At 37.0% G+C, this 25681-nt stretch overlaps 1 protein-coding gene across 7 annotated transcripts in view; it reads left to right on the top strand.

Moving 5' to 3' along the window:
• ZNF148 (zinc finger protein 148) overlaps window positions 1–25681 on the top strand; it is a 140762-nt gene that overhangs the window by 100965 nt on the left and 14116 nt on the right. Inside the window, exon 8 of one of the 7 annotated variants that reach the window (XM_021934149.2) lies at window positions 360–1847. The exons of the other annotated variants lie outside the window; for them this stretch is intronic. Within the exon in view, the coding sequence (XP_021789841.1) occupies window positions 360–367 (8 nt within the window). The 3' untranslated portion in view covers window positions 368–1847. Of the gene's footprint in view, window positions 1–359; window positions 1848–25681 lie in introns of those variants that run through there. 7 annotated transcript variants of the gene reach the window in all.

Here is a 25681-nt window from a genome sequence, read left to right as displayed (position 1 = left end):
GATTGCTAAAGCCCAGACTGCACTGGCATGGACAGATCTTGCCAAGGAAGTATTAAGCAGAGAAGTATGGATTGCTGGGACTGACATTTTCTGCTTTAACAAAGCTTTCAGAAACCATTTTTTAAAAATCTGCAAAGCTGTTAATAATTCCTACTAAAAGATTGGTTATACATAAAACATACAAAAGCTTAACACTGTATATCAAAATATCTCAGTAAAGACAATAAAAGAAATCATGTATATGTGTGTGTATATATGTATATAATTAAAGTATGGTGTAATTATATATATAAATTGATAAAAAAACCTGATATATGTATAAAAATATTAAACCATACTTAAATTTTTTTTTTGTTTAGGAGGATAGGAGAAGTCATCCAGAAGATTGATTCCATTTTATTATTATGTCTTACAACAGAAATATGGCAAATCAGAGGCTTTATAATGAAAGTTGCCCAGTTTTCAATTAAATGTGTATATTTTATGGATGAGTATCCCTACCCCTCAAATCTATATAGAATGTTCTTTGTTAGTTCATAGCAGCTATATTTAAAAAAGATGTTTAGCATTTGTTTTAATAAGTCTTTAACAAATTGAGACTTGGTTGAAGTGGTCTCATTCTTCTATATAGTCATTGAGTGAATGAACATGTGTATCCTGTGACTCACAGTTTGATGAAGCATATGTCAAATTTCCAACACAGTGGTGCAGACAACCTGAGCTTTAGAATTTCATTGAAATAGACCAGACAGGATTCAGATTGGTGGCTTCATGGAAGAGATAGAATTTAAGTGACCCTAAGAGTGAATTTGATTTAGGCTTTGTAATCCATGTGTTGCATGGGAGTCAAGTGTCATCACAGGAACCATAGGTAGTAAAGCAAAGGCATGATGGAAGCCAGGACCAGAAGGAAAATCTACAGTGTACTGAGGGAAGTTGGGAATCGTTGAGCAAGAATAGGTAAACAGATACTCAGATAATAGATTCAGAAACACACACAGTTAAAGTTAAAACTGAGGCAGACAAGGCAAACACCCAGACACTTGAAGATGCTGGACAAGAGGCCAAGCAGTGTGTCATATATGCTGGCTTAGAAGAACCAGAAGGAGGCAGGTACTTCATTGTAGTTTTAAAAAAACTAGCAATTCCTAAGAATTCATCATTATCATAAGCCTAGTGATACTCAAGTAAATTTATTGAGTACCTGTTCTCCACCAAGCACTGGTAACCCCATACATAAATTGTCTCACTTTATCCACACAACAGTCCTGTGAGGAGGGTACTGGTATTCCTGTTTTACAGATGAGGTTCAAAATGATTAAGTCACCTCCCTCAGTGTGTATAACTGGTAAATAACAATCTAGCTCTTCAAAGTTTGTGCCCTTAACCAATATGCTATTGAAAGGGTAGATCAAACACCAAGGAAATTTCGAAGTGACATCAACTTTTGGTTTTAACCAGGGAGATTTTTATTTTGTTCAGGTAAGGGCAAAGCCAGTCCTGGACCTGGCCTGTAACCTGTATGTATGTAGCCTTCTATGCTTCACTGAAAGGAAGTCTGTGGGTGGAGGGGTAAGACCGGATTTCACAATGGAGTGGGCAGAGACAAGATGTGCATGTAAATAGCCGTTCTGAGGAGAGCAGGAAGGACGGGGAGAGTGGGGGTGAGGAGATAAGTCTAGAAAGCTTGATTTTGGAATTGCATTGTCTAGCCTTGATGCTAAGCTAAGGAGTGTCAGATTTATCTTGTAAAGCATTACAAGATACCAAGGCATTTAACTGCCATGTTAAAAAAAATACTGTTTTGTGAGGAAAGATGGAAATTTGGAAAATATGTTACTGTTTTGTTAATCATAATATGAAAAAAATTGTATAATATTTAATATTTTTATGCAAAAATATTTAATCATAATTACAAATGTATTAATCAAATTTAGGTATTTAAATTTTTCTAAAACAAATGGAACAACATAGTTAACCTTTAAGGAATGTAATATTACTTTAGTTTTGGTCATTTTGAGAAAGTAGGCAAAACTTAAATACTTTTTTTGTTTTCAGAGGTGAAGTTTCCCTCTGTTGCCTAGGCTGGAGTGCAGTGGCGTGATCATAGCTCACTGCAGCCTCTACCTCCTGAGCTCAAACAATCTTCCCGCCTTAGCTTCCTTGAGTTTCTGGGACTACAGGGGTGCACCAGCATGCCTGACTGAAGTTACTTTTGACAGTAGTTTCTTATTTTTCTTATTTGACCATAGTATGGTTTGATTTCCCGTTTTAAAATATTTTCAAAAACTGTAGAAAGTATACTCTAAAACAAGATAAGTTTCTCTACTCTTTGACTTGTTAACCTGCCTTCCTTTAATGTAGGGCCCCTTGAAAAATTATTTTACATTCTACAGAAGATGAAACATTCGTTCAGTTGGGTCTCGATATAATGCTTTGTTTGACAAATTATTTCACGCCATATTCTTTTGGAAAAATAATTACTTCTTTAAACTCAGACTCCTGAAGACCTCAGGATTTTTGAATATTGGAAGCATACCACCATGCCTGGGTAATCTTTTTTAATTTTTTGTATTTTTTTTTTAGAGATGGGTCTCCCTATCTATCCCAGGCTGGTCTGGAACTCCTGGGCTCAAGCGATCCTCCCATTTTGGCCTCCCAAAGTGCTGGGATTATAGGCGTGAGCCACTGTGCCTAGCGTCAGTGTACATTTTTAATTATTCCAGAAAATATACTCCGGTAATTATACTATTTGCAATTATACTATTCCAGAAAATATATTCTGGCAAATATACTAGGTAATTAAGTTTACTCTTAATTACCTAGGAGTGAATTGACAAGGTTGTAGTTTGATTATTACAATTTTTTTTAGTTAAAATTTTTACTTTAGATTCAGGGGGTACATATACAAGTTTCTTACAAGGGGATATTGCACAATTCTGAGATTTGGGCTTCTATTGATCCTGTCACCCAGTCAGTGAACCTAGTACCCAATAGGAAGTTTTTCAGGCCTTTCCCCCACTCCTCCTCCTCTTCCTTTTGGAGTCTCTAGTGTCTGTTGTTCCCATTCTTATGTCTGTATGTACCCAAGATTTAGCTACCACTTGTAAGTGGGAATATGTGTTACTTGGTTTTCTATTTTTTACGTTAACTCACTTAGGGTGATGGACTCTAGCTGCATCCATGTTGCTGCAAAAGACATGATTTTGCTCTTTTTATACCTGTGTAGTATTCCATGGTGTATATGTACCCCATTTTCTTTATCCAGTCCACTGCTGATGGATACCTATGTTGATTGTGTGTCTTTGCTGTTGTGAATGGTACTGCCATAAACCTATGAGTGCATGTGTCATTCAGTAGAATTTTTTTTTTTCTTTTGAGTATGTACCCAGTAATGGGATTGCTGGGTCAAAAGGTAGTTCTATTTTTACTTCCTTGAGAAATCTCTAGACTGCTTTTCACAGTGGCTGAAATAATTCACATTTCTACCAATAGTGTATAAATGTTCCCTTTTCTGTGTAGCTTCACCAACATATGTTATTTTTTGACATTTTAGTAATAGCCCTTCTTAGGGGTGTGAGATAGTATGTCATTATGGTGTTTTTTTTTTTTTTTTTAAGATGGTGTTGCTGTGTCACTTAGGCTGGTGTGCAATGGCATGATCTGGGCTCACTGCGGCCTCGACCTCCTAGGCCCAAGTGATCCTCCCACCTCAGGCTTCCAAGTAGCTGGGACTGCAGGTGCACACCACCACTCCCAGCTAATTTTTGCTTTTTGTAGAGATCAGGCTTCAACATGTTGCCCAGGCTGGTCTCAAATTGCTGGGCTCAAGTGATCCACCTACCTTAGCCTCCCAAAGTACTGAGATTACAGGAATGAGCCACTGTGCCTGGCTTTTTTCATATATTGACTGCTTGTATGTCTTATTTTGAGAAGTGTCTGTTCTCATGTCCTTTGACCAGTTTTTAATGAGGTTAATTGTTTTTTGCTTGTTGATTTAACTGCCTTACAGGTTCTAGATATTAGTTTCTTGTTGAATGCGTAGTTTGAGAATGTTTTCTCCCATTCTGTAGGTTGTCTGTTTACTCTGCTGATTCTTTTGCTGTGCAGAAATGCTAGTTTCTTCAGGTGTCACTTGTCAGTTTTTGTTTTTGTTGCAGCTTTTTTGTAGATACCAGGTCTTGCCATGTTGCCTAGGCTGGTCTTGAACTCCTGGCCTCAAGCAGTCCTCTTACTTTGGCCTCCCAAAGTGCTAGGATTGCAGGTGTGAGCCACTGTGCCCTGCCTGTCAGTTTTCGTTGTTTTTGCAATTGCTGGACTTAGTCATAAATTCTTTGCCAAGGCTTATGTCTGGAAGGGTATTTCCTAGGTTTTCTTCCAGGATTTTTATCGTTTTATGTCTTACATTTAAGTCTTTAATTTGTCTTGCGTTAATTTTTGCATATGGTGATAGGTAGGAGTCCAGTTTCATTCTTCCCGATATGGTTAGCTAGTTTCCGCTGCTCCATTTATTAGGAGTCTTTTCCCCACTGATTATTTTTTGCCAACTTTCTTGAATATCAGTTGGTTGTAGGTGCAGCTTTGTTTTCTGGGTTCTCTGTTCTGTTCCATTGGTTTGTGTATCTAATTTTGTACCAGTACCATGCTGTTTTGGTTACTGTAGCCTGTAGTATAGTTTGAAGTCCTGGTTTTATTCTTTTTGGTTAGGATTGCTTTGGCTGTTGGGGCTGTCGTTTTGTTTGTTTGTTTGTTTTTTGTTTTTTGATTCTATATAAATTTTAGAATAGTTTTTTTCTATTTCTGTGAAAAATGACATTGGTAGTTTGATAGGGATGGTGGTGAATCTGTAGATTGCTTTGGGAAGTATGGACATTCTAATGGCATTGATTCCTTCTAGTTCATTAACATGGAACATTTTTTTCATTTGTTTATGTCATCTATGATTTCCTTCAGCAGTGTTTTGTAGTTCTTCTTATAGAGATCTTTCACCTTGGTTAGATGTATTTCTAGGGTATGGGGGTGTGTGTGTGTGTGTGTGTGTGTGTGTGTGTGTGTGTTTGTGTGCGTCTAGTGTAAATGGGATTATGTTCATGATTTGTCTCTCAGCTGAATGTTGTTGGTGTATAGAAATGCTGTTGATTTTGTATTCTGAAACTTTACTGAAATTGTTTATCACGTCTAGGAGCCTTTTGGCAGAGTCTTTAGGGTTTTCTAGATATTGAATCATATGGTCAGCAAAGAGAGATGATTTGACTTTCTCTTTTCCTGTTTGGATGCCTTTTATTTCTTTCTCTTGCCTGATTGCTCTGGCTAGGACTTCCAGTACTGTGTTGAAGAGGAGTGATGAGAATGGGCGTCCTTGTCTTGTTCCAGTTCTTAGGGGGAATGTGTCCAGCTTTTGCTTGTTCAGCATAATGTTGATTGTGGTTTGTCATAGATACCTGTTATTATTGTGAGGTATGTTCCTTTGATGCTTAGTTTTTTGAGGATTTTTATAATGAAAGGATGTTGGATTTTATCAAAAGCTGTTTCTGTGTCTATTGAGCTGATCATATGATTATGTGATTTTTGTTTTTAATTCTGTTTATTTGGTGAATCACATTCATTGATTTGCATATGGTGAGCCAGCTTTGCATCCCGGGAATAAAGCATACTTGATCAAACTGAATTAACTTTTTGTTGTACTCCTAGATTCAGTTTACTAGTATTTTGTTCTGGATTTTTTGCATCTATTTCCATCAGGGATGCTGGCCTTTAGTGTTTTTTTTTCTCATTGTGTCTTTGCCAGATTTTGGTATCAGGATGATACTGGTTTCGTAGAATGAGTTAGGGAGGAATCCCTTCTCCTTGATTTTTTGGAATAGTTTCAGTAGGACTGGTACCAGCTGTCTTTTGTACATTTGGTAGAATTCAGCTGTGAATCCATCTGGTCCAGGGCTTTCCCCCCTCCCCCTGGTTGGTGTGTTTTTTATTAGTGATTTAATTTTGAAACTCCTTATTGATCTGTTCAAGATTTGAATTTTTTCCTGATTCAATCTTGGGAGGTTGTGTGTTTATAAGAATTTAACTGTATTCTCTAGATTTTCTAGTTTTTGTGTATAGGGGTGTTCGTAATAATCTCCTTGGAGCTTTTGTATTTCTGTGGGATTAGTTGTAATGTCAGTTTTGTTGTTTCTGATTGTGCTTACTTGAATTTTTTCCTTTGTTAATCCAGCCTAGTGGTCTGTTAGTCTTGTTTATCCTTTCAAAAAACCAATTTTTTGTTTTGTTGATTCTTTGTATGGTTTTGGGGTCTCAGTTTCATTTAGTTCTACTCTGTTTTATTCCTTTAGCCTTGGGATTAGTTTGTTCTTGTTTTTCTAATTCCTTTAGGTGTGATGTTACATTGTTAATTTGAAATCTTTCTGTCCTCTTGATACGGGAGTTTAATGCTATAAACTTTCCTCTTAATACTGCTTTTGCTGCATTCTATAGATTTTGGTAGGTCGTGTCTCTTGTTTTCATTTGTTTCAAAGAATATTTTGATTTCTGCCTTAATTTGATTGTTTATCCAAAAGTCATTCAGGAGCAAGTTGTTTAGTTTCTAGTAATTATGTGGTTTTGAGGGTTCTTCTTGGTATTGATACCTATTTTTATTCCACTGTGGTCTGAGAATGTGCTTGGTATGACTTCCATTTTTTTTAATTTATTGAGACTTGATTTATGGCCCAGCATGAGGTTGATCTTAGAGTATGTTCTGTGTGCAAATGAGAAAAATGTATTTTCTGTGCTTGTTGGGTAGAGTATTCTGTAGAGGTCTATTAGGTCCAGTTGGTCAAGTGAGAAATTAGACACTTGTCCAGAATTTCTGTGTTAGTTTTCTGCCTCATTTAATGCTGTCAGTGGGATGTTGAAGTCTCCCACTATTGTATGGCTGTATACATCTTTTCCTAGGTTTAGACATATTTGCTTTATGAATCCAGGTGCTCCAGTTTTGGGTGCGTATATATTTAGGATAGCTAAGTCTTTTTATTGAATTGAATCCTTTGTCATTATAAAATGACCTTCTTTGTCTTTTTTTACTGTTGGTTTAAAGTCTGTTTTATCTGATACAAGAATAATGACCCCTACTCTTTCTTGTTTTACATTTGTGTGATTAGTTAAAATTAAAGAGACAAATGCATTCATGAAAAAAACAAAATGACTGCAAACACAAAAAGAACAACCTATTTGTTGCTGTTTGAAGACCCACAGTATTCTATATGGGCCTATTGTACTTATATAATGGAGGAACTCTACCTTAAAAATCATATATATTCTTTCCCACTTCATCTCTCTTCACCTTAAAAATCAGTCATATATGGTCTAGCCCACTTCACCAACCTTTGAGTTCTTTATCAATGGATAGAGGGGGAGGACATGGAGTTTGATCCACTGTGACTCTAGAGTCCTGAGAAAGTCCAACTTTATCCCAATAGAAAAATCTTGTGCTCTACCTGTTCTTCAGACATTTTGTTTTCTTAAATGATGTTTAGGAGAAATAGACAGTGGACCTATAGGAACCTGAAAGGTATTATTTTAAAATGTTAGGATTCTGTGACAGATCCAAGGGGGTTTGGCTTATGCAGGAACCTTCAACAGAAATACTAGAGACAGGCTGGGAAACTTTTGAAGTGCTGTTGTTAAGAAGATGAGATACCAGGCAAGGCTGAAGAAGCTCTTGATTGTTACAGGATGGGTGGAAGCTGGCTACTAAAAGCAATATTGATGCTATGCTTTAATCATCCAGACTTCTGCTAGATTATTTAATAGGAGAATTTGCTCAATGTCTAACATTATCTAGGCCTTTTCTGACATTAAAAAGTAAAATATTGCAGCAAAAAAATAAGTAGTAGTAACGTACTGTCTTAGCAGAATAGAAGTATTTTTGTTCATTTACCCCCTTGTATTTTACGTGATATTTTGTATTTGAAAGCTGAAGTCATCACTCTTTTGAACTGAGAGTTAAAGCTACTTACTCTATAACAGTCTGGATATATTTGCTCATCAGTGTTTGTATTGTAGATCTAATTAATTAGCTATTAAATTTTTTTCCCCTGAAGGAAACTAACTTCTGAAACTAATCTTAGTCTCTCTTTCCCCTGCCTCATTGAAATGATTGTTTTATAATGAGATTTCTTAGGAATACTACTATCATACTCTAGCAAAGTATATTTTATTAAGTGATAAGGGTCTGAAAAAGACCTTAAGACTGAAAATGGAATGAAATGGACATGAAAGACATTTCAGAGGAAGAATAATTACAGGTGAAATTTAATAGTAGTATAAACAGAAGAAATTGGAGTGAAACTAATATAGGAGAATGGCTTTTAAACTTTTTTTGATGGAACTCTGATTCTCAAATGAAATCCTACATGGTATCAACATCAATAGTCAATTAAAAAACAAAGCAGATGATTTCAAGTGGCTTTCCTTGGCTATTGATGAGTTGACAGATGGTACCAATTACTATGATCTGTTTCTACCCACTTCTGACACCAAATGTGTGGTTTTTCCTCATACCAACAAACACTTCTCCAACTCTGGACACCGGCCGGTGTCCTATTATACAGTTTAATTAAATGCTGACACTAACTACTTGGAGTTAGCATCAGATCCTGCAAGTTAAGGGCTCAGTCCCACAAGGCTGCCCCCTGTTCAGATGCCAATCACAAGTTTAGGCCTCTTGTACTTCTGACCAACTGGCTATAAATCACAGGGGGAGGGAGTTTGAATAATTTGCTATAACAGTTTACAGAACCCAGGAAAGCACTTTACTTACATTTACCATTTTATTATAAAGGATACAGATGAACAGCCAGATGAAGAGGGTCCACAGGACAAGGTCTGGAAGGGTCCCAGGTACCGGAGCTTCTGTCTTGTGGATTTAGGGTGTGCCACCATCCTGGCACTTGGATGTGTTCACCAACCCAGAAGCTCTCAATACCTCATTACTTAGGGACTTTTATGGAGGTTAGTAATGTAGGCATGATGGATTGATCATTAACTCAGTTTCTAGCCCTTCTGTTCCTGGAGGTTGAGGAGAATGGGGCTGAAATTTCTAGGCTTCTACTCAAGGCCTTGTCTTTCTGGTGACCAGCCCCTATCCTGAAGCTATCTAGGGTCCCAGAAAGAGTCTCCTCATTAGAATGAAAGAGGCTCCTATCACCCAGGAAATTCCTAGGGTTTTAGGAGTTCTGGTCAGGAACAAAAGACACTCCTATCACTCAGGAAATTGAAAGGATTTTAGGAGCTCTGTCAGGAATCAGGGACAAAGACCAAATACTAGAACAAAAGATGCTTTTATCACCCCAATCACTCAGGAAATTACTAGAGTTTTAGGAGCTCTTTGTCTGGACCTGGGGACAAAAATTGAATGTATATTTCTTTTTCTTTTTTTGAGACGGAGTCTTTCTCTTATTTCCCAGGCTGGAGTGCAGTGGCACAATCTCGACTCACTGCAACCTCAGCCTCCCAGGTTCATGTGATTCTCCTGCCCCAGCCTCCTGAGTAGCTGGGATTACAGGGGCATGCTACCACACCTGACTAATTTTTGTATTTGTAGTAGAGACAGGGTTCCACCATGTTGGCCAGGCTGGTCTTGAACTCCTCACCTCAGGTGACCCACCCGCCTTTGCCTCCCAAAGTCCTGGGATTACAGGCAGAGCCACCGTGCCCAGCCTAAATATATATTTCTTCTTTTACTACAATATTACACTGTTATTTATTCAAGAAGTCAATACAAGGTTTGAAGTGACTGAAGAATTCGTCTCTGTGCAAGAACCATAGGCAAGAATAGTTTCAAAATGGAATTATACACTTTAAATGGATAAATGGAATGGTATGCAACTTAAATGTCAAGGTGTTTTCAAAAAAAATGAATATTTTAAAGAACTTGACAAAACATTATTTTAATATAAACTGAAGTGGATCTGCTAAGTTGTGTTACAGCGAATGGTGGGGAAAAAAAATACATGTGGAACAGAATAGTTTAGTTGGACTAATTTACGAAGCTTGAGAAATAATACAAAGCATTTAAAGTTTATGGCCTTTCATGGTAGTATTTGTGACCAGTACTTTGTGAGAAACATTTGAATACATTATGTGTCATTGAACCAATAGTGTGAATAGTGAACTTCATTTGCTCTGGTGGACTTAACTGTTATCAATGTTCTGTGAATTTCTGTCAGCTATGGAAGCTGAATGTTCTGACTTACTCTACTGTATAGCGGTTTAATATCTTAGAAGTGGTAAAGTCTTATTGAGAGCTTTTGAATGTAAAGCCAAAATTAAACTTTTTCTGAATTAATAGCACCAGTCTCAATCACTGAAGAATAGCTTTGGAAATTAGCTTTTGCTGAAGACTTGAAAATGTTTCTTAATAAATTCAGTCTGTTATTACAAGGGAAACCAGTGTCTATATGTAAAATTTCTCCCATGATAAAGTTATCTTGACAGCACCTGATATTGAATCTCAAAATGCTGCTTTATGTACTTCCTGTGATATAAGTTAGAACAAGAAGCAAAATCTCCATTCTCACACAAATAGGCAGTGGATATATTTTCCAAGCTCAAACTACAATTTCATCAGATTTTGGACCTTGATGCAAGTGCAAAGAGAATTTTCATATTTCAGAATCCACTTAATTCTGCAACTCTACCTGCTCTTTAATTGGGAGTAATTAATCTCCAGTGTAATACATGATAAAAGGCAAATATCAGGGATCTAATAAAATTTTTTGTAAATGCCTTCTAAGTGGTAAATAATGCTTGATAAAATAACGTTTTCATGGATTGTTATCAGTATGTCTTTGTGACAAGATGGTTTCAAAGATGAAATGCATAAAATCTCATTGCAGATCAGCATTAACATACATTTACAATTGACTTTAATGATAGGGAATGCTAATTTTGAAGCCCTATAAAAAAGAATTCCAGTGTTTTCATTAGTAGACCTGTATGGTGAAAAGTTATGCATTGTTATTAGAGTTTGCACTTCATTAATAAAATTGTTGTGGAAATTGTTTTCTCTCTTATTACATGAGTTTGTATACAGTATCCTTGATATTTACCTTTTGGTCTACAAAGTTTAATATTATTTAATGTGTGGCCCTTTGTGTTAAAAAAGAAAAAGAGAAAAATAGCTTGTCAACCCCGTCAGGTTATTTTGAATGCCCCACCCTCTCAGTTCTTAGATCTCTGTTTTGTTGGTGACGCTGTCATTTATTCTTCCTCTGTCATAGTCATACTTTAGACCATTGCTCACCAAGCTTTAGTCTTCCTGTGACTTTAGTTTCTTATTTCCCAGACACACTCTCCTATCATTCCTCCTCATGTCATGTAGTGCTTAGGTTTCAACAATCCTTCGTCTTCAGGAGGACTCACAATCCAGTGATTCTACCTCCTTTTCACTATCCCTCTTTTTCCTTGTATCTTCATTTTCCTTATTTAATTTAAATTGTCATCATTTATCATATTCACTCCCTTGCTTACATTCATACCCTTGCCCTCTCATACGTAGTACTTAAGTTGGCTAAATTACAGCCATAAGTAAATTTAATGATCTTTTTATTCACCTGACTGTTTTACTCCAACAGAAAGCCACAGTGAATTAGGGTCACTTTAGATTTTAAGTGGACCCATAATGACTTCTGGAAATGATTTCCTTAGTCCTTTCATTCTCCTGCTCATCCAGATTGGATCTTTAGTTCAAACAATGGGCCAGCTCCACCTGTCTATTTTCGTGATTCAAATTTTATTGGAACGGAGCCATACCAGTTCCTTAATGTATTATCTGTGGCTACGCAGCAAAGTTGAGTAGTTGTGACAGAGATCATATGGCCCCACGAAAGCCTAAAGTATTTACTGTGTGGCCCTTTTAAAAACTTGTCTTTCTCCTAAACAGATGTTTCATACATTCTCCTTTCCATAAACCTCCGACACTTCCCTTACCCTGTATCAATCACTGAGCAAATTGAAGTCATCAGATGAGAAGTTCAGTAAGTTTTTAGTGCATCTGCTTATCAATAAATCAGGAAGTTTTGATCTTTTGGAGAAAGATGGGCAAATGTTAATTTATTTTATTTTGCAGAAAAGCTGAGGATTTTTTCCAGTGTTTTGTTTAGATATGTTTAGATATACATAGGTAGTTTAAATCTTCCTTTTCCATGAAGGGAAATATGTGTTGTTGATCTCAGACTTCTTTTAACATACAATTTACATACAATAAGCTTTACCATTTTTAGTGTATAGTTTTGTGAGTGTTGACAGTTTCATAACTACTGCCACAATCAAGATACAGACTAGTTCTGTCACTCCCCGGGAGTCCCTTGTACTTTTTGAAGTGAGCCCCTCTCCTGCCAACATCCTGTGACAAACACTGGTAAGATTTTTGTCTCTGTAGTTTGGCCTCTTCCAGAACATCATATAAATTGAATTATATGGTATGTAGCCTTTTGAATCTGACTTCACTTAGTATAGTGCATTTGAAAGTCATCTGTGTTGATGCACCAATAATTCATTGCTTTTCATTGCTGAGTAGTATTCCACTGGGAAAATACCTTGGAGAGATATTGCTGGGTCATATGATGAATGGACAGGCATACCTCATTTTATTGCACTTCACTTTACTGCAGTTTGCAAATTACAGTTTTTTTTTTTTTTTAATTGAAGGTTTATGGCAACCCTGTGTTGAGCGCCTTTCAGCACCATGTTTCCAGCAGCATGCGTTCACTTTCTGTCTCTGTGTCACATTTTGATAATTCTTTCAATATTTCAAACCTTTTCAGTATTATTTTATCTGTTGTGGTGATCTGTGATGGGTGATCTTTGATGTTACTATTGTAATTGTTTTGGGGCACCACAAACTGTGCCCATATAAGACAGCGAACTTAATGGATAAATGTTGTGTGTGTTTCAGCTGCTCCACCAACTGGCTATTCCCTCATTTCTCTGCCTCTACTGTGACCCCATTTCCAGAGATACTACAATATTGAAATTAAGCCAGTTAACCCTATAGTGGCCTCTAAGTGTGCAAGTGAAAGGAAGATTCGCACACCTCTCGCTTGAAGTCAAAAGCTAGAAATGATTAAGCTTAGTGAGGAAGACATGTTGAAAGCCAAGAGAGGCTGAAAAGCGAGGCCTCTTGTGCCAGGAAGCCAAGTTGTGAGTGCAAAAGAAAAAGTTCTTAAAGGAAATTAAAAGTGCTACTGTAGCCTCCACCTCTCAGGTTCAAGCGATTCTCCTGCCTCAGCCTCCCACATAGCTGGGATTACAGGTGCCCGCCACCATGCCCAGCTAATTTTCGTACTTTTAGTAGAGATGGGGTTTCACCGTGTCGGCCAGGCTGATCTCGAACTCCTGACCTCAAGTGATCTGCCCTCCTCAGCCTCCAAAGTGCTGAGGTTACAGGTATGAGCCACCACACCCAGTGCAATAAAGTATTTTTAAATTGTGATATGTATGTTTGTTTTATTTGGATGTAATGCTATTTTACACTTAATAGGCTATAGTATAATGTAAACATAACTTTTACTTGTTTTGCATGCACTGAGAAACAAAAAAATATGTGTGACTTGCTTTATTGTGATGTTAGCTTTATTATGGTTGTTTGGAACTGAACCTGCAATATCTCCAAGGTATGCCTGTATGTTTAATGTTGTGAAAAATCACCATAGCATTTTCCGAAGCAACTATACCATTTTACATCTCCACAGTATCTTATGAGATTTCCGGTTGATCTGTGTCCTTGACAGCACTTGGCACTGCTATATTTCATTTTAGTCATTCTAATAAGTGTGTGCTAGTATCTCGTGGTTTTACTATAAGGACCTAACATGTTGAGCATTTTTTCATGTGCTTATTTGTATATTGGGGGGTAGAGGAATAATGTGTCTGTTCAGCTATTTTACGCATTTAAAAAATTGGATTGTTTCTTTCCTTATTGTTGATTTTTGAGAGTTTTTCATTTATTAGATATGTGATTTGCAATTTTTTTCCCATAGGTTGTTTTTCAAATTGATGAAATGTTTTTTTTCTCAAAAGGCCTCTTAGTATTTTCCAAGATATAACATCATGTTTAATTTTATTTTTCTGTGCGATGTACTATTAACTTCATATTTCTAACTGTAATACAAAATAAAAAGCAAAAAGGTAATGAGTTTACATTAACATATTTTTTTGAAATAGTCAGAAATTCAAAACCAAAAATTTGGCATATCAGTTAGATTTAATTTTTCTCTGCTGAGTTTGGAGCCTAAGTTTTATTATATATTTTAAAGAACATTATGAATTTTAAAATATTCAGTGGGTAATGTAAATATTCTTATATAACATCTGTTTCTTAAAAAATGGGTTAGACTGTATAAGTAAAATAAAATATTTAAAATAAAGGTTCGCTACCAAACAGAAACACTAAAAGATTTCACTTACATCATATGGGTAATAAATTACATTTGGAAGATATCTTTAACATATGATTAATTTGTATTTATTCTTACTAATTTTCAGATTCATGCTTTGCTTGTAACAATTAAAATGTAGTTACAGCCAGGCGCGGTGGTGCACACCTGTAGAGCCAGCTACCTGGGAGGCTACGGTGGGAGAATCACATGAGCGATTATTGAAGCTAGGTGATAGATGAGTGAGGGATCTTTATGAATTCTCTACTTTTGCGTATGTTTGAAAAGATCCGTAATGATAATTAACATAAACTGTAGGAATAGAAAGCAGACAGTTTGTTCCTGGAGGGGGATGACAGAGAGGAGCAGGAGAAAGGAAATATAGAGAATAAAAGGAATAGAAAGCAGACAATTTGTTCCTGGAGGGGGATGACAGAGAGGAGCAGGAGAAAGGAAATACAGAGAATGAAAGGAAATATTGTGGTTTAAGATAAATGTATTGTCTTGATTGTGATGATGCTTTCAGAACTAACCAAATAGTCAAATAGTGCAAAAAACAGAAATAAACAAACAATAAAACCGGAAAACTTAGGTTCAACTCATTCCAACTGCTGTCATCTACCTGGAAGAAGACCAGACACTGGTAACAACTTAATACTTGCTAAACGAATTAATGACTGGGGTGCCATTTGGCATATTATTGGTCTACATTTTTTAACTATAGAAAATATTGAACATTAGTTTCTTATAGGTAAGTTACAGATTATTTTAAAGAAGTATGTACATGTAATCAGAGGTCCACACTCGGGGATGCTCTGAGATAAAGTATCTCAGATGGATAAGGCTCTGAAGCAGCTTTTCTGGAGATGAAAGGCAGCCAGCCAGAGTTCATTCCCAGGCTTGGTTTATTAGCATCATGACCGGGGCAAAACTTTCATCACCTGGTGAGGATAATTTATTCCTCTCCCTAGCCTCATCAAGGTGTAATTGACAAATGGAAATTGTATATATTTAAGGTATACAACATGATGTTTTGATATATGTATACATTGTGAAGTGATTGTCACAGTCAAACTAACATAACCGTCACTTCACATAACAATCTTGTGTGTGTGTGGTGAGAACACTTAAGATTTACTCTCAGCAATTCCGTGTGTACAGATTATTAACTGTAGGTCCCATGCTATATATCTCCAGAACTAACTCATCTTACAACTGAAAGTTTGTAACCTTTGACCAAAATCCACCCATTCCCCCTTACCCCAGCTCCTGGTGACTACTGTTCTACTCTCTGTTTTTTGAGTTCTGTCTCTTTAGATTCCATGTATAAATGACATAATGGGTGTTTATCTCTCTGTGTCTGGCTTATTTCAACTAACATAATATCCTCCATGTTGATCCATATTGTCACAAATGACAGGCTTTCCTTTTTTAAGCTGAATAATTCATTATGTACACACACACCCCCCACATTTTCTTTATCCATTTATCCACTGACAGACACTTGGGTTGTTTCTGTATGTTGCCTATTGTGAATAATGCTACAGTGGCTGGGCTCGGTGACTCACGCCCGTAATCCTAGCACTTTGGGAGGCTGAGGCAGGTGGATCACCTGAGGTCAGGAGTTTGAGACCAGCCTGACCAACATAGTGAAACCCCGTCTCTACTAAAAATACAAAAAATTAGCTGGGCATGGTGGCAGACACCTGTAATTCCAGCTACTAGGGAGGCTGAGGCAGGAGAATCTCTTGAACCTGGGAGGCAGAGGTTGCAGTGAGCTGAGATCGTGCCATTGCACTCCAGCCTGGGGGACGAGTGAAACTCTGTCTCAAAAAAAAAAAAAAAAGCTACAGTGAACATTCAGGTATCTCTTTAAGGTAATGATTTCAGTTCCTTTGGATATATACCCAGAAATGAAATTACTGAATCATATGGTAGTTCTATTTTTAGTTTTTTTTTTAAGAGACCTCCATACTGTTTTCCATAATGGCTCCATCAGTTTACAATCTCGGCAACAGTGTGCAGTGGTTTCTTTTCTTCACATCTTCACCAACATTTGTTACCATTTGACTTTTTGATAATAGCCATCCTAACAGGTATGACGTGACATCTCATGCTTTTGACTTGCATTTCCCTGATTATTTGTGATGTTGAGTACATTTTTATATGCATGTTGGAAAAATGCATGTCTTTGGAAAAATGTATATTCAGGTCCTTTGCCCATTTTAAAATTAGGCTATTTGTGGGTTTGTGCTATTAAGTTGTATGAGTTTCTTATGCATTTTGGATATTAGCTTCTTTTCTTGATAGATATATGACTTGCAAAGGTTTTTTCCCATTCTGTAGGTTATCTTTTCATTTTGTTGAGCGTGCTGAAACTTTTCAGTTTGACGTCCTAATCATTTATTTTTGCTTTATTTGCTTATGGTTTTGTTGTCATATCTACAAAATCATTACCAAGACCATGTCAAGGAGCTTTCCCTCATGCTTTCTTCAAGGATTTTTATGGTTTCAGGTCTTACATTTAAGTCTTTAATCCTTCTTGAGTTGTTTTTTTGTGTATGGTGTACAAGAATAGAGATTTTAAGCTTTAAAGACAGAAATAAGACAGGTATTCTAGATTGAAATGCAAATTACACTTGCATTTTAAAGATGATACTTTAAGAAATAGAGCTCTTGTAGCAGAACACTTCGTGTTCTGGAGTCTGTAGTGCTTGTTTATTCTCTTTAGATATTTAATTGACAGCCAAATCCAGAAGAGATAGCTGCTGAATTTGTCACTAATTCTGAGTCTGACTCTCATTTCTTTGCATAAAAGTAGTGTTATTGCTCCGTGCTCAAATTAGAACACCTAAACCATGTTTCTGAAATACAGTGTATATGAAATTAAAGTGTAATGTCCAGCTAGTATAAAAAGAGCAAATCATTTTATTGTGGCAGAATAATAGTGACATTGTACGGGTGGGCAAAAAGCCACAGGACCCTGATTAGGAAAATGATTTTAGTCATGAAAAAAGTATGCTTTCTGAGAGAATGGTCCTTCATCTTTTATACCCTAGTTAATTTTTTTAAAAGGGAAGAAAGCTGATGTGCATTTTTACAGTTTTATATGCAGAGTAAGCTGATGACAAGGGGCTTCTTTTAAGGGGACTCAACATAGAGTCATCTGACTTGGTAAGTCCATTATGGGCTTAATGTAGCCTTCACTGTTGAGCTTTTATTATAGGGCACTTGTTTTCAAGAGGTAGCTGGAAACTGGGGGCTTATATCAAGGTCAGAAATAGACATGACTAATTTAAAATGTTAGAAGTCAGGATACTTTTTAGTAAACATTGTTTTTTAAAATCTGTTGTACGTTTTGGGATTCTAACTCATTTGTGTTTGGTAGGAATTCACTGGTGCCTACATGTCCAGCCATTTTACTGATTTTACATGTGTCATATTTAGATGGTGTTTACAGTAACTGCTATTGCTTTAATTTATGTCTTGTACTGCCTAGGTGCCATCATTGGAGCATCAGTTATTTAGTGTTAATATGCTTAGGTGCTATGCTAGTACCAGTTGTGTACTGACTATATAACTGGCTGATAGAAAAGTGAGATGTGGAAGTGTCATAAATGTATGGTGTTCAGCTTATTTTGGAATTAGGACAATGGTTTGTTTGTTTGTTTTTTTTATTTTTCATGTATGCTTCCTAGACCAACTCTCAGATCTTTAATTTGTGAACAGGGCTTCCTTAGGATGTTGCTCTTACTAGAGGTAATTGATCAGTTTCCATTGATGGCTCCTTCATAAAGTGGAAGTTTAAAACCTAAGCTATGGAAGCCACGAAACGGTTTCCCTCAGCCGGTCGTGGTGGCTCGCACATGTAATCCCAGCACTTTGGGAGGGCGAGACAGGCAGATCACATGAGGTCAGGAGTTTGAGACCAGCCAGGCAACATGGTGAAACCCTGTCTCTACTGAAAATACAAAAAAATTTGCCTGGCCTGGTGGTGGGTGCCTGTAATCCCAGCTACTCAGGAGGCTGAGGCATGAGAATCACTTGAACCCAGGAGGCAGAGGTTGTGGTGAGCTGAGGTTGCACCACTGCACTCTAGCCTGTTTAACAGAGTGAGAGTCCGTCTCAAAAAAAAAAAAAGTTTTCCTCCTCTCATTTGCTGTTTCATCCTAAGGAACCTGAGAAATAGACTACTTTAAATATTACAGTGTATATAAATGTGTAATTTCATAGCTCTGCAGAAGAAAACCCAGAAAAAAGGAAGAATTTTTTAAACTTTCTTTTTGGGGAAGGAAAGTTTTTATTATCTCTTATTGTAATCTATTATTTACAAAATGGGCAAACATTGCCAATCTTTCTGAAGTTTGAAATGCAGAATTTGAAGTTTCTCACGGCCCTGCATTCTAGTGAAAGAAAACCATTCTATACTAGAAAGGTGTTATTTTAAAAGTTTGATACCCAGAAAAATTACTTATTTCATTAGGTACCTTAATGCCTTTGAGTTTTTTGTCAGTTTGATTTAACTGACATTGACATGTCTTTGTGTTAGTGTTGCAGCTTCTCAGGTTTTATATCTTACTTCATTGGTTGTAATTTAGTCTCAGATGATTTCCTATATGATGTAATTTCCTGCATGGTATATGAGTTCTACTTAGCGTGATAAATGATCTTTCTAACCTTCTGGAAGGACTATATACCAAAGATATTCTGATATTTTCTAAAGTTTTAAGGAAAATTATTGGGTATGTGGTTATTAGTCCATGGATTTATTTTAGTAATTGTCATTGTTACACCTTTTCTCAAGTTTATTGTTTAGCTTAAGGATATTTTCATTTAGGATATATAGCCCAGACACTGGGTTATAATTACAATCAATATGTAAGTATGGCAGTAATCATTTTTTATCAACCTCATCATTCCTGTTCTTAATAGTTAACATTTTTTGAGCTGTTACACTACTGTGCTAGGCTTCATTCTTAAATTACTACTTCGCATTAGTTATCTCATTTAACATTTGGGTCTGAGGTATATTCTATTAATATTTCCATTTTGCAGGTGAGAATATAAAGTCCTCGAAGTTTAAATACATGCTTATTTCTCACAATAAGAAATGCTGAGACCAGCATTAAAACTCAGCTCATCTGGCTGTAGAACCTGTACTCTTAAGTACTATTTTATATTGCATCACATAATGTACATGATCTTTTTTGGTTAGGGTAATATTTATGATGCTTGTAAATTTTATTGTCTATGCTTTGTAATGATTTATTAAATATGGATGTTTCCTTTTGTTATCAAGTATGTATTACTATGCCATGTGAACTTTGTCATAGTTTCATTTTAAGTATTTTTCACCCAGATTTTATGAAGACCCTTTATTATTAAAATAATTTCCATATACATTCTGATTAATACAACAGTGGCTACCATTTTTTGAGTATTAAGTGCTTTACATTTGCTGTCATAACAAAGAATTGATTTGGGTAAGTTTTGTAGAAAAAATTTAGCAGAAAATGATTATAGAGGTAAGAAAAAAGCATGGTAGTTTAGGAATCGAAAGAAAGCCATTTTGATTAGAGCTCAGAAAGCAGAGTGGGGAATTGTGAAGAAAGGTCAGACACAAGAAAGGTAGGGGCCAGATGAATAGAGGACCCCATTTTAATTTTTATTCTTAGAACAACAGAAGGCCATCAATATGCTTTAAACATGATCAGATTTACTTAAATAAACAGAGTCTGACTGTAATGTGGAATTAGAAGAAGATAATAGATCCCAGAGAGACTACTCCTTAGGAGGATATTATGTAATAGGCTAGACCACAGGATGATGGTGTCTTGACCTTTGGGTGATGACAGTGGGAAGTGGAGAGAAGTGAACAGATTTGATAGGTATTTAGTAGGCTGAATCAGTAGGGCCTGTCAATTGCCCAAATATGGAGAGAGGATAAAGAAGAGAAAAATTGTACAGTCCTCTCGCTTGTGCAGTTTAGGTGGGAGAAGAGTGCCATTTGTGGCGTAACCTGTAAGTTGAAGATTGTATTAGTCCATTCTCACGTTGTTGTAAGGACATACCCAAGACTGATGATTTATAAAGAAAAGAGGTTTAATTGGCTCACCAGTTCCACGTGGCTGGGGAGGCTTCAGGAAACTTGCAATCATGGTGGAAGGGGAAGAGGCAAGTCTTACATGGTGGCAGGTGAGAGAAAGTGAGCAAGAGCAGGGAAAATTGCCTTAGGCCTCAGATCTTGTGAGAACTCACTATCAGGAGAATGGCATGAAGGAAAATGCCCCACGATCCAGTCACCTCTCACCTGGTCCCTCTTCGACACATGGGGATTGTGGGGATTACAATTTGAGATGAAGTTTGGGTGGGGAACAGAGCCAAATCATGTCATAGTCCCTAAGTTTATTCTGAGATATGATGTATTTGAGATCCTTAAGTGTTATAGAAGTGGATATATTATATAAACAGTTTGGATATGTGGTTCTGGAGCTCAGATTTGAGAGTAATTAAAGCTGTGGATAGATGGGCTTCCCTTCATGCCAAAGAGAAAAATTATATAATGAGATAAGCAGAAAGCTTGTTTTGAAGAACTAAAAACATTGCACATTTGGAAGGAAGAGGGTGAACTGGAAAGACCACTGAGAAGGAGCAGTTGGAGAGGTTGAAGGAATATGGATGTCATAGATGCCAAGGGAAAAGTGAGTTTCAAGAAAAAGAAAGGGATCACTTGCGTTGAATGCTGTTGAGAGGACTAGTAAGATTTCTGGGCTGGGTGTGATGGCTCACGCCTGTAATCCCAGCACTTTGGGAGGGCAAGACGGGTGAATCACTTGAGGTCAGGAGTTCAAGACCAGCCTGGCCAACATGATGAAACCCCATCTCTACTAATAATACAAAAATTAGCTGGGCATGGTGGTGCATGCCTGTAATGCCAGCTACTCGGGAGGCTGAGGCAGGAGAATCACTTAAACCAGGGAGGTGGAGGTTGCAGTGAGCCGAGATGGCCCCATTGCCCTCCAGCCTGGGAGACAAGAGCGAAACTCTGTCTCAGAAAAAAAAAGAGAAAAAAAAAGATTTCTGAGGAGACTTGGTTGTATTGGTGACCTGAATGTGATTTACAAGAACCATTTTGATAGGGTGGGTCATTGCAGCAGCCAGATGGAATGGTTTGAAGAGGGAAAGGAAGGTTTGCAGTTGCCAAAAATCAGATTAGTATGTCAAACCATAGTGAGCTAGATTATACATAGATGTCTTTATAACTCTCTCACATATATAGTTTACCCTAACAGTTACTCATATATTATAGTAAAAATTTTTATCCATAAACAGCTGATTGTGTGCAGTGTCAAACTTACCAGGGAGAAACATCACAGTGGGGGAAACAGTCTCACTGGATGACTGTTAGAAGAGAAACTTCAGGGCCCTTGGGTAGGAGAAAATTACCATTTTGTGGGACACCTGGAAATTGTTTTTCCCTTACCGTGTTATTGCTTTCCTGGATGTAAAAAAACATTTAAAACGTCTTGATACTTTTCAGGTAAGCTTTCTGTGTCAGTCTTGAAATCACTCAAGTGCTGTATAGATTTATCTTCCTTTTCCAGTAGAGAGGCTTTAGCCCTCAAGGGGAAAAATGATAAAGGGATTTTCTCCACAAGGGAATTTTTCATTTAAGTGTTTCTGTTTTTCTTAGGAAAAATAGGTATCAGTCATTTTATTCTTATTTCAAGAATGAAGAAACAGGCCAGACGTGGTAGTTCATGTCTGTAATCACAATATTTTGGGAGGCTGAGTTGGGAGGATCACTTGAGGCCAGGAGTTCGAGACCAGTCTGGACACCATAACAAGACCCTGTCTCTATAAAAAATAATTTTTAAAAAATTAGCTGGGCAAGGTGATGCATGCCTGTGGTCCTGGCTACTTAGGAGGCTAAAGTGGGGGAGGATCACTTGAGCCCAGGAGTTCACGGCTGCGGTGAGCTATGATTGTGTCACTCCACTCCAGCCTGGGTGCCATAGTGAGACCCTGTCTCTTAAAAAAAAAAAAAAAAAAAAATCTTAAATAAAGAATCAGAAGCATACCAAAGTATACATCAGGAATAACATATAGAGCCCATTGTCACTACCACTTTTTAATTATTTGAGAATAGTAGATGAGAAAAAATAAGTTAAAAAATATTTTTTGTAAGCAATATGATTATAAACTTGGAAAACCCAAGAGGTTCAACTGAAAAATTACTGCAAACAAGTAAATTCATTAAAATAGGAGAAAACCATACCCTTTGTATAGCCACACACACACAGGGAATAGAAGATACAACAGAAGAAAACACTCTTCACAATATCAACGAAAAGATAAGCCCAGGAATGAATTTAAGAAGATGTAGAAAATCCCATATGAGGAAATCATTCAAAGCACTACTGAGGATACAAAGGTTTGTGAAATGGGAAGACGTATCTTTTTTCTTCCTAGGAGAAAAGAGTAAACGTCATAAAGAATATCAAATTGTTCATAAGTTAACATAAACACTTCAAAGCACTCTCCTCCCTCTAATTCCAGATAAGCTAATTCTGAAATTTATATGGAAGTGGTCCAGCAGGACAAATGAGAAGAATGCAGAAAAAGCAATGAGGAAGATTAGCCTTAGCAACAGTAAAGGATGTTATAAAGGCTTATGAATTAAAGCATTTTGGTTCTGGCTTATGAACAGTCACACTAGTGGAACAGATTAGCAGGTCTAAGGATAGACCCATGGAACTTAATTAGTGTATGATTGTGATAAAGGAATGGTAAGAAATGTGATCAAGAAAAGCTGAACATTTCAATTAATGGTGTTGGGGAAACTGGATAGCCATCTGAAAAAACAAAAGTTTTATCCATACCTCACATTCTGCCTCAAGGTAAACTCCAAATATATGAGAGTTTGTTTTTCATTTTTGTTTTTGTTTTGTTTTGTTTTGTTTGAGACAGTGTCTCACCCCTTTGCCGAGATTGGAGTGCAGTGGCGCAATCTCGACTCACTGCAACCTCTGCCCACTCCCCGACACCAGGTTCAAGCAATTCTCCTGCCTCAGCCTCCCAAGTCGCTGGGATTACAGGCACATGCCACCACACTTAGCTAAATTTTGTATTTTTAGTAGAGACAGGAAATGTTGTCATGTTGGCCAAGCTGGTCTCAAACTCCTGACCTCAGGTGATTCGCCTGCCTTGGCCTCCCAAAGTGCTGGGATTACAGGCATGAGCCATGGCACCCAGCCATATGAGAGATTTAATGTAAAAAATGAAACAGTTTAAACACGTGTCTGAAAATATGAGCAGAGTGGAGAAGTCTTTCCTAAAAAACACTCGAAATCCAGTATCCATAAAAGAAAAGATTGATAAATTCAACTACATAAAAATGAAAACCTCTACTAGCAAGCAACTCTACCCCTACCATTCAAGGGCAGGGGAAAGGCCAGGAAAAAGATTCTGAAACTCATTATAGACAAAACTTCTTAATAAAGCTCTTTTAAGTCATCAAGCAGAAAACCTGGAACTACAAAAAAGTAGGTGGAAGATATGAGCAGACAGTTCGCAGAAAATGAAATGTGAGATGACTCCACCTCCTACTGAGATAGTTTTTTCACCTATTAGATATGTAGTCATCAGAAAGTTTGACAACATGTGGGTTATAGGGAAACAGTAACTCATCCATGGCTGGTGTGGGAGTACAGATTCATAGCATCTCCTGTGAAGACCAGTTTGGTAATACATTTCAGAATCATAAATATATGTTTTATTTGTCCAGAAATTCTATTTCTAGGTGTTTATTCCACAAATATACCTGCATGTATGTGAATTAATATATTTACAAAGTTATCCATTACAATATCATAATAGCAGATGTTGGGAAATAATAGAGGATTGGTTAAATAAATTGTAGTATGTCTTTCCATCGTGAAAAAAATAACATCAGCTGTGAGAAAGAATGAGCTAATTCTCTTTTTGCTGCTAAGATCTCCAAGATACATTGTTGACTGAAGGAAAAAAAAATAGTGAGTTAAATATGCTATCTTTGTAAAAGAATGAGGGAAAAGTAGAAAAGATTATGTATTCATTTTTACTTAGGTTGTGTCGAAAAACCTGGCCAGGTGCATGCCTATAATCCCAGCTACTCAGAAAGTGGGAATATCACTTGAGCCCCTGAATTCAAGACTAGTCTAGGCAATATAGGCGAGACCCTGTCTTTAAAAAAAAAAGAAAAGAAAGAAACTCTGTAAAGAAACTGGCTCAAACAAATAAATGTAGTTACCTTTGTCAGGGCCGAAGATAGGAGGAAGATATTTTCCTGTATACTTTTTTTAAAGTGTTTTGATTTTTTTTTTTTTAAACTCTGTAAATACATTCCCTAATCCATAAACAGAGATCCTTAAGTGGCAAAACTTAAATTTTAAAAATTTCTGGAATGGCTGGTTTTAAAAGGAAGGAATGGGGACGAGTATAAGAATGGGAGGGAGAAAAAGGGGTATGAAGAAAGATGGTACAGTAAAAAAGGGAGGAAATCGGTACTAAAGGAGAGCAAAAGACAGGAATAAAAAATGAGACCCAATCAAAAAATAATAAATGGTCATAGAAGATGAATTTATGTCGCATTCAGTTTTGGCTGAGTTAGCCATCATAATTGCTGTATTTAGTTGGGAGGAGGATTGTTTTTAGCAACAAAGGAACATTTGTACAAATCACTTTTAAGGTGTTAATGTTTCTGGTTTTGTTTTGGTTTTGGTTTTTGGTTTTTTTTGCAGGCAGGATCTTGCTCTTGTCACCCAGGCTGGAATACAGTAGCGCAATCACAGCTCACTGCAGCCTCAACCTCCCAGGCTCAAGTAATCCTGCTGCCTGCGCCTCTGAGTAACTGGGACCACAGGCATGTGCCACCACACCCTGCTAATTTGTAAAAATTTTTTGTAGAAACAGGGTCCACTGTGTCACCCAGGCTGGTCCTGAACTCCTAGACTCAAGTGATCTCCCGCCTGAACCTCTCAAAAGTGCTGGGATCAATGGTGTGAGGCACCACACCTTTGAATCTTTTGTTAAAGGAAATGCCGTAGTGTTGCTTTTAGTTAAATAAACTGTTAATTATTGGTTCATCTATTAGAATGTAGCAAGTAATTTAAACATGGGTTTTCTCCAGTTTATGTATGTATGTATGCATTCATTCAGAGACAGTGGGTTGGGAGTGTTACGCCATGTTGGCCAGGCTGGTCTTGAACTCCTGGCTTCAAGTG

Source organism: Papio anubis, chromosome 2 (assembly GCF_008728515.1).
Source record: "Papio anubis isolate 15944 chromosome 2, Panubis1.0, whole genome shotgun sequence".
In the NCBI taxonomy this organism is placed as follows: Eukaryota; Metazoa; Chordata; class Mammalia; order Primates; family Cercopithecidae; genus Papio; species Papio anubis.
The sequence above is the reverse complement of the archived record's forward strand: the minus strand, read 5'-3'. Positions and strand labels throughout refer to the sequence as shown.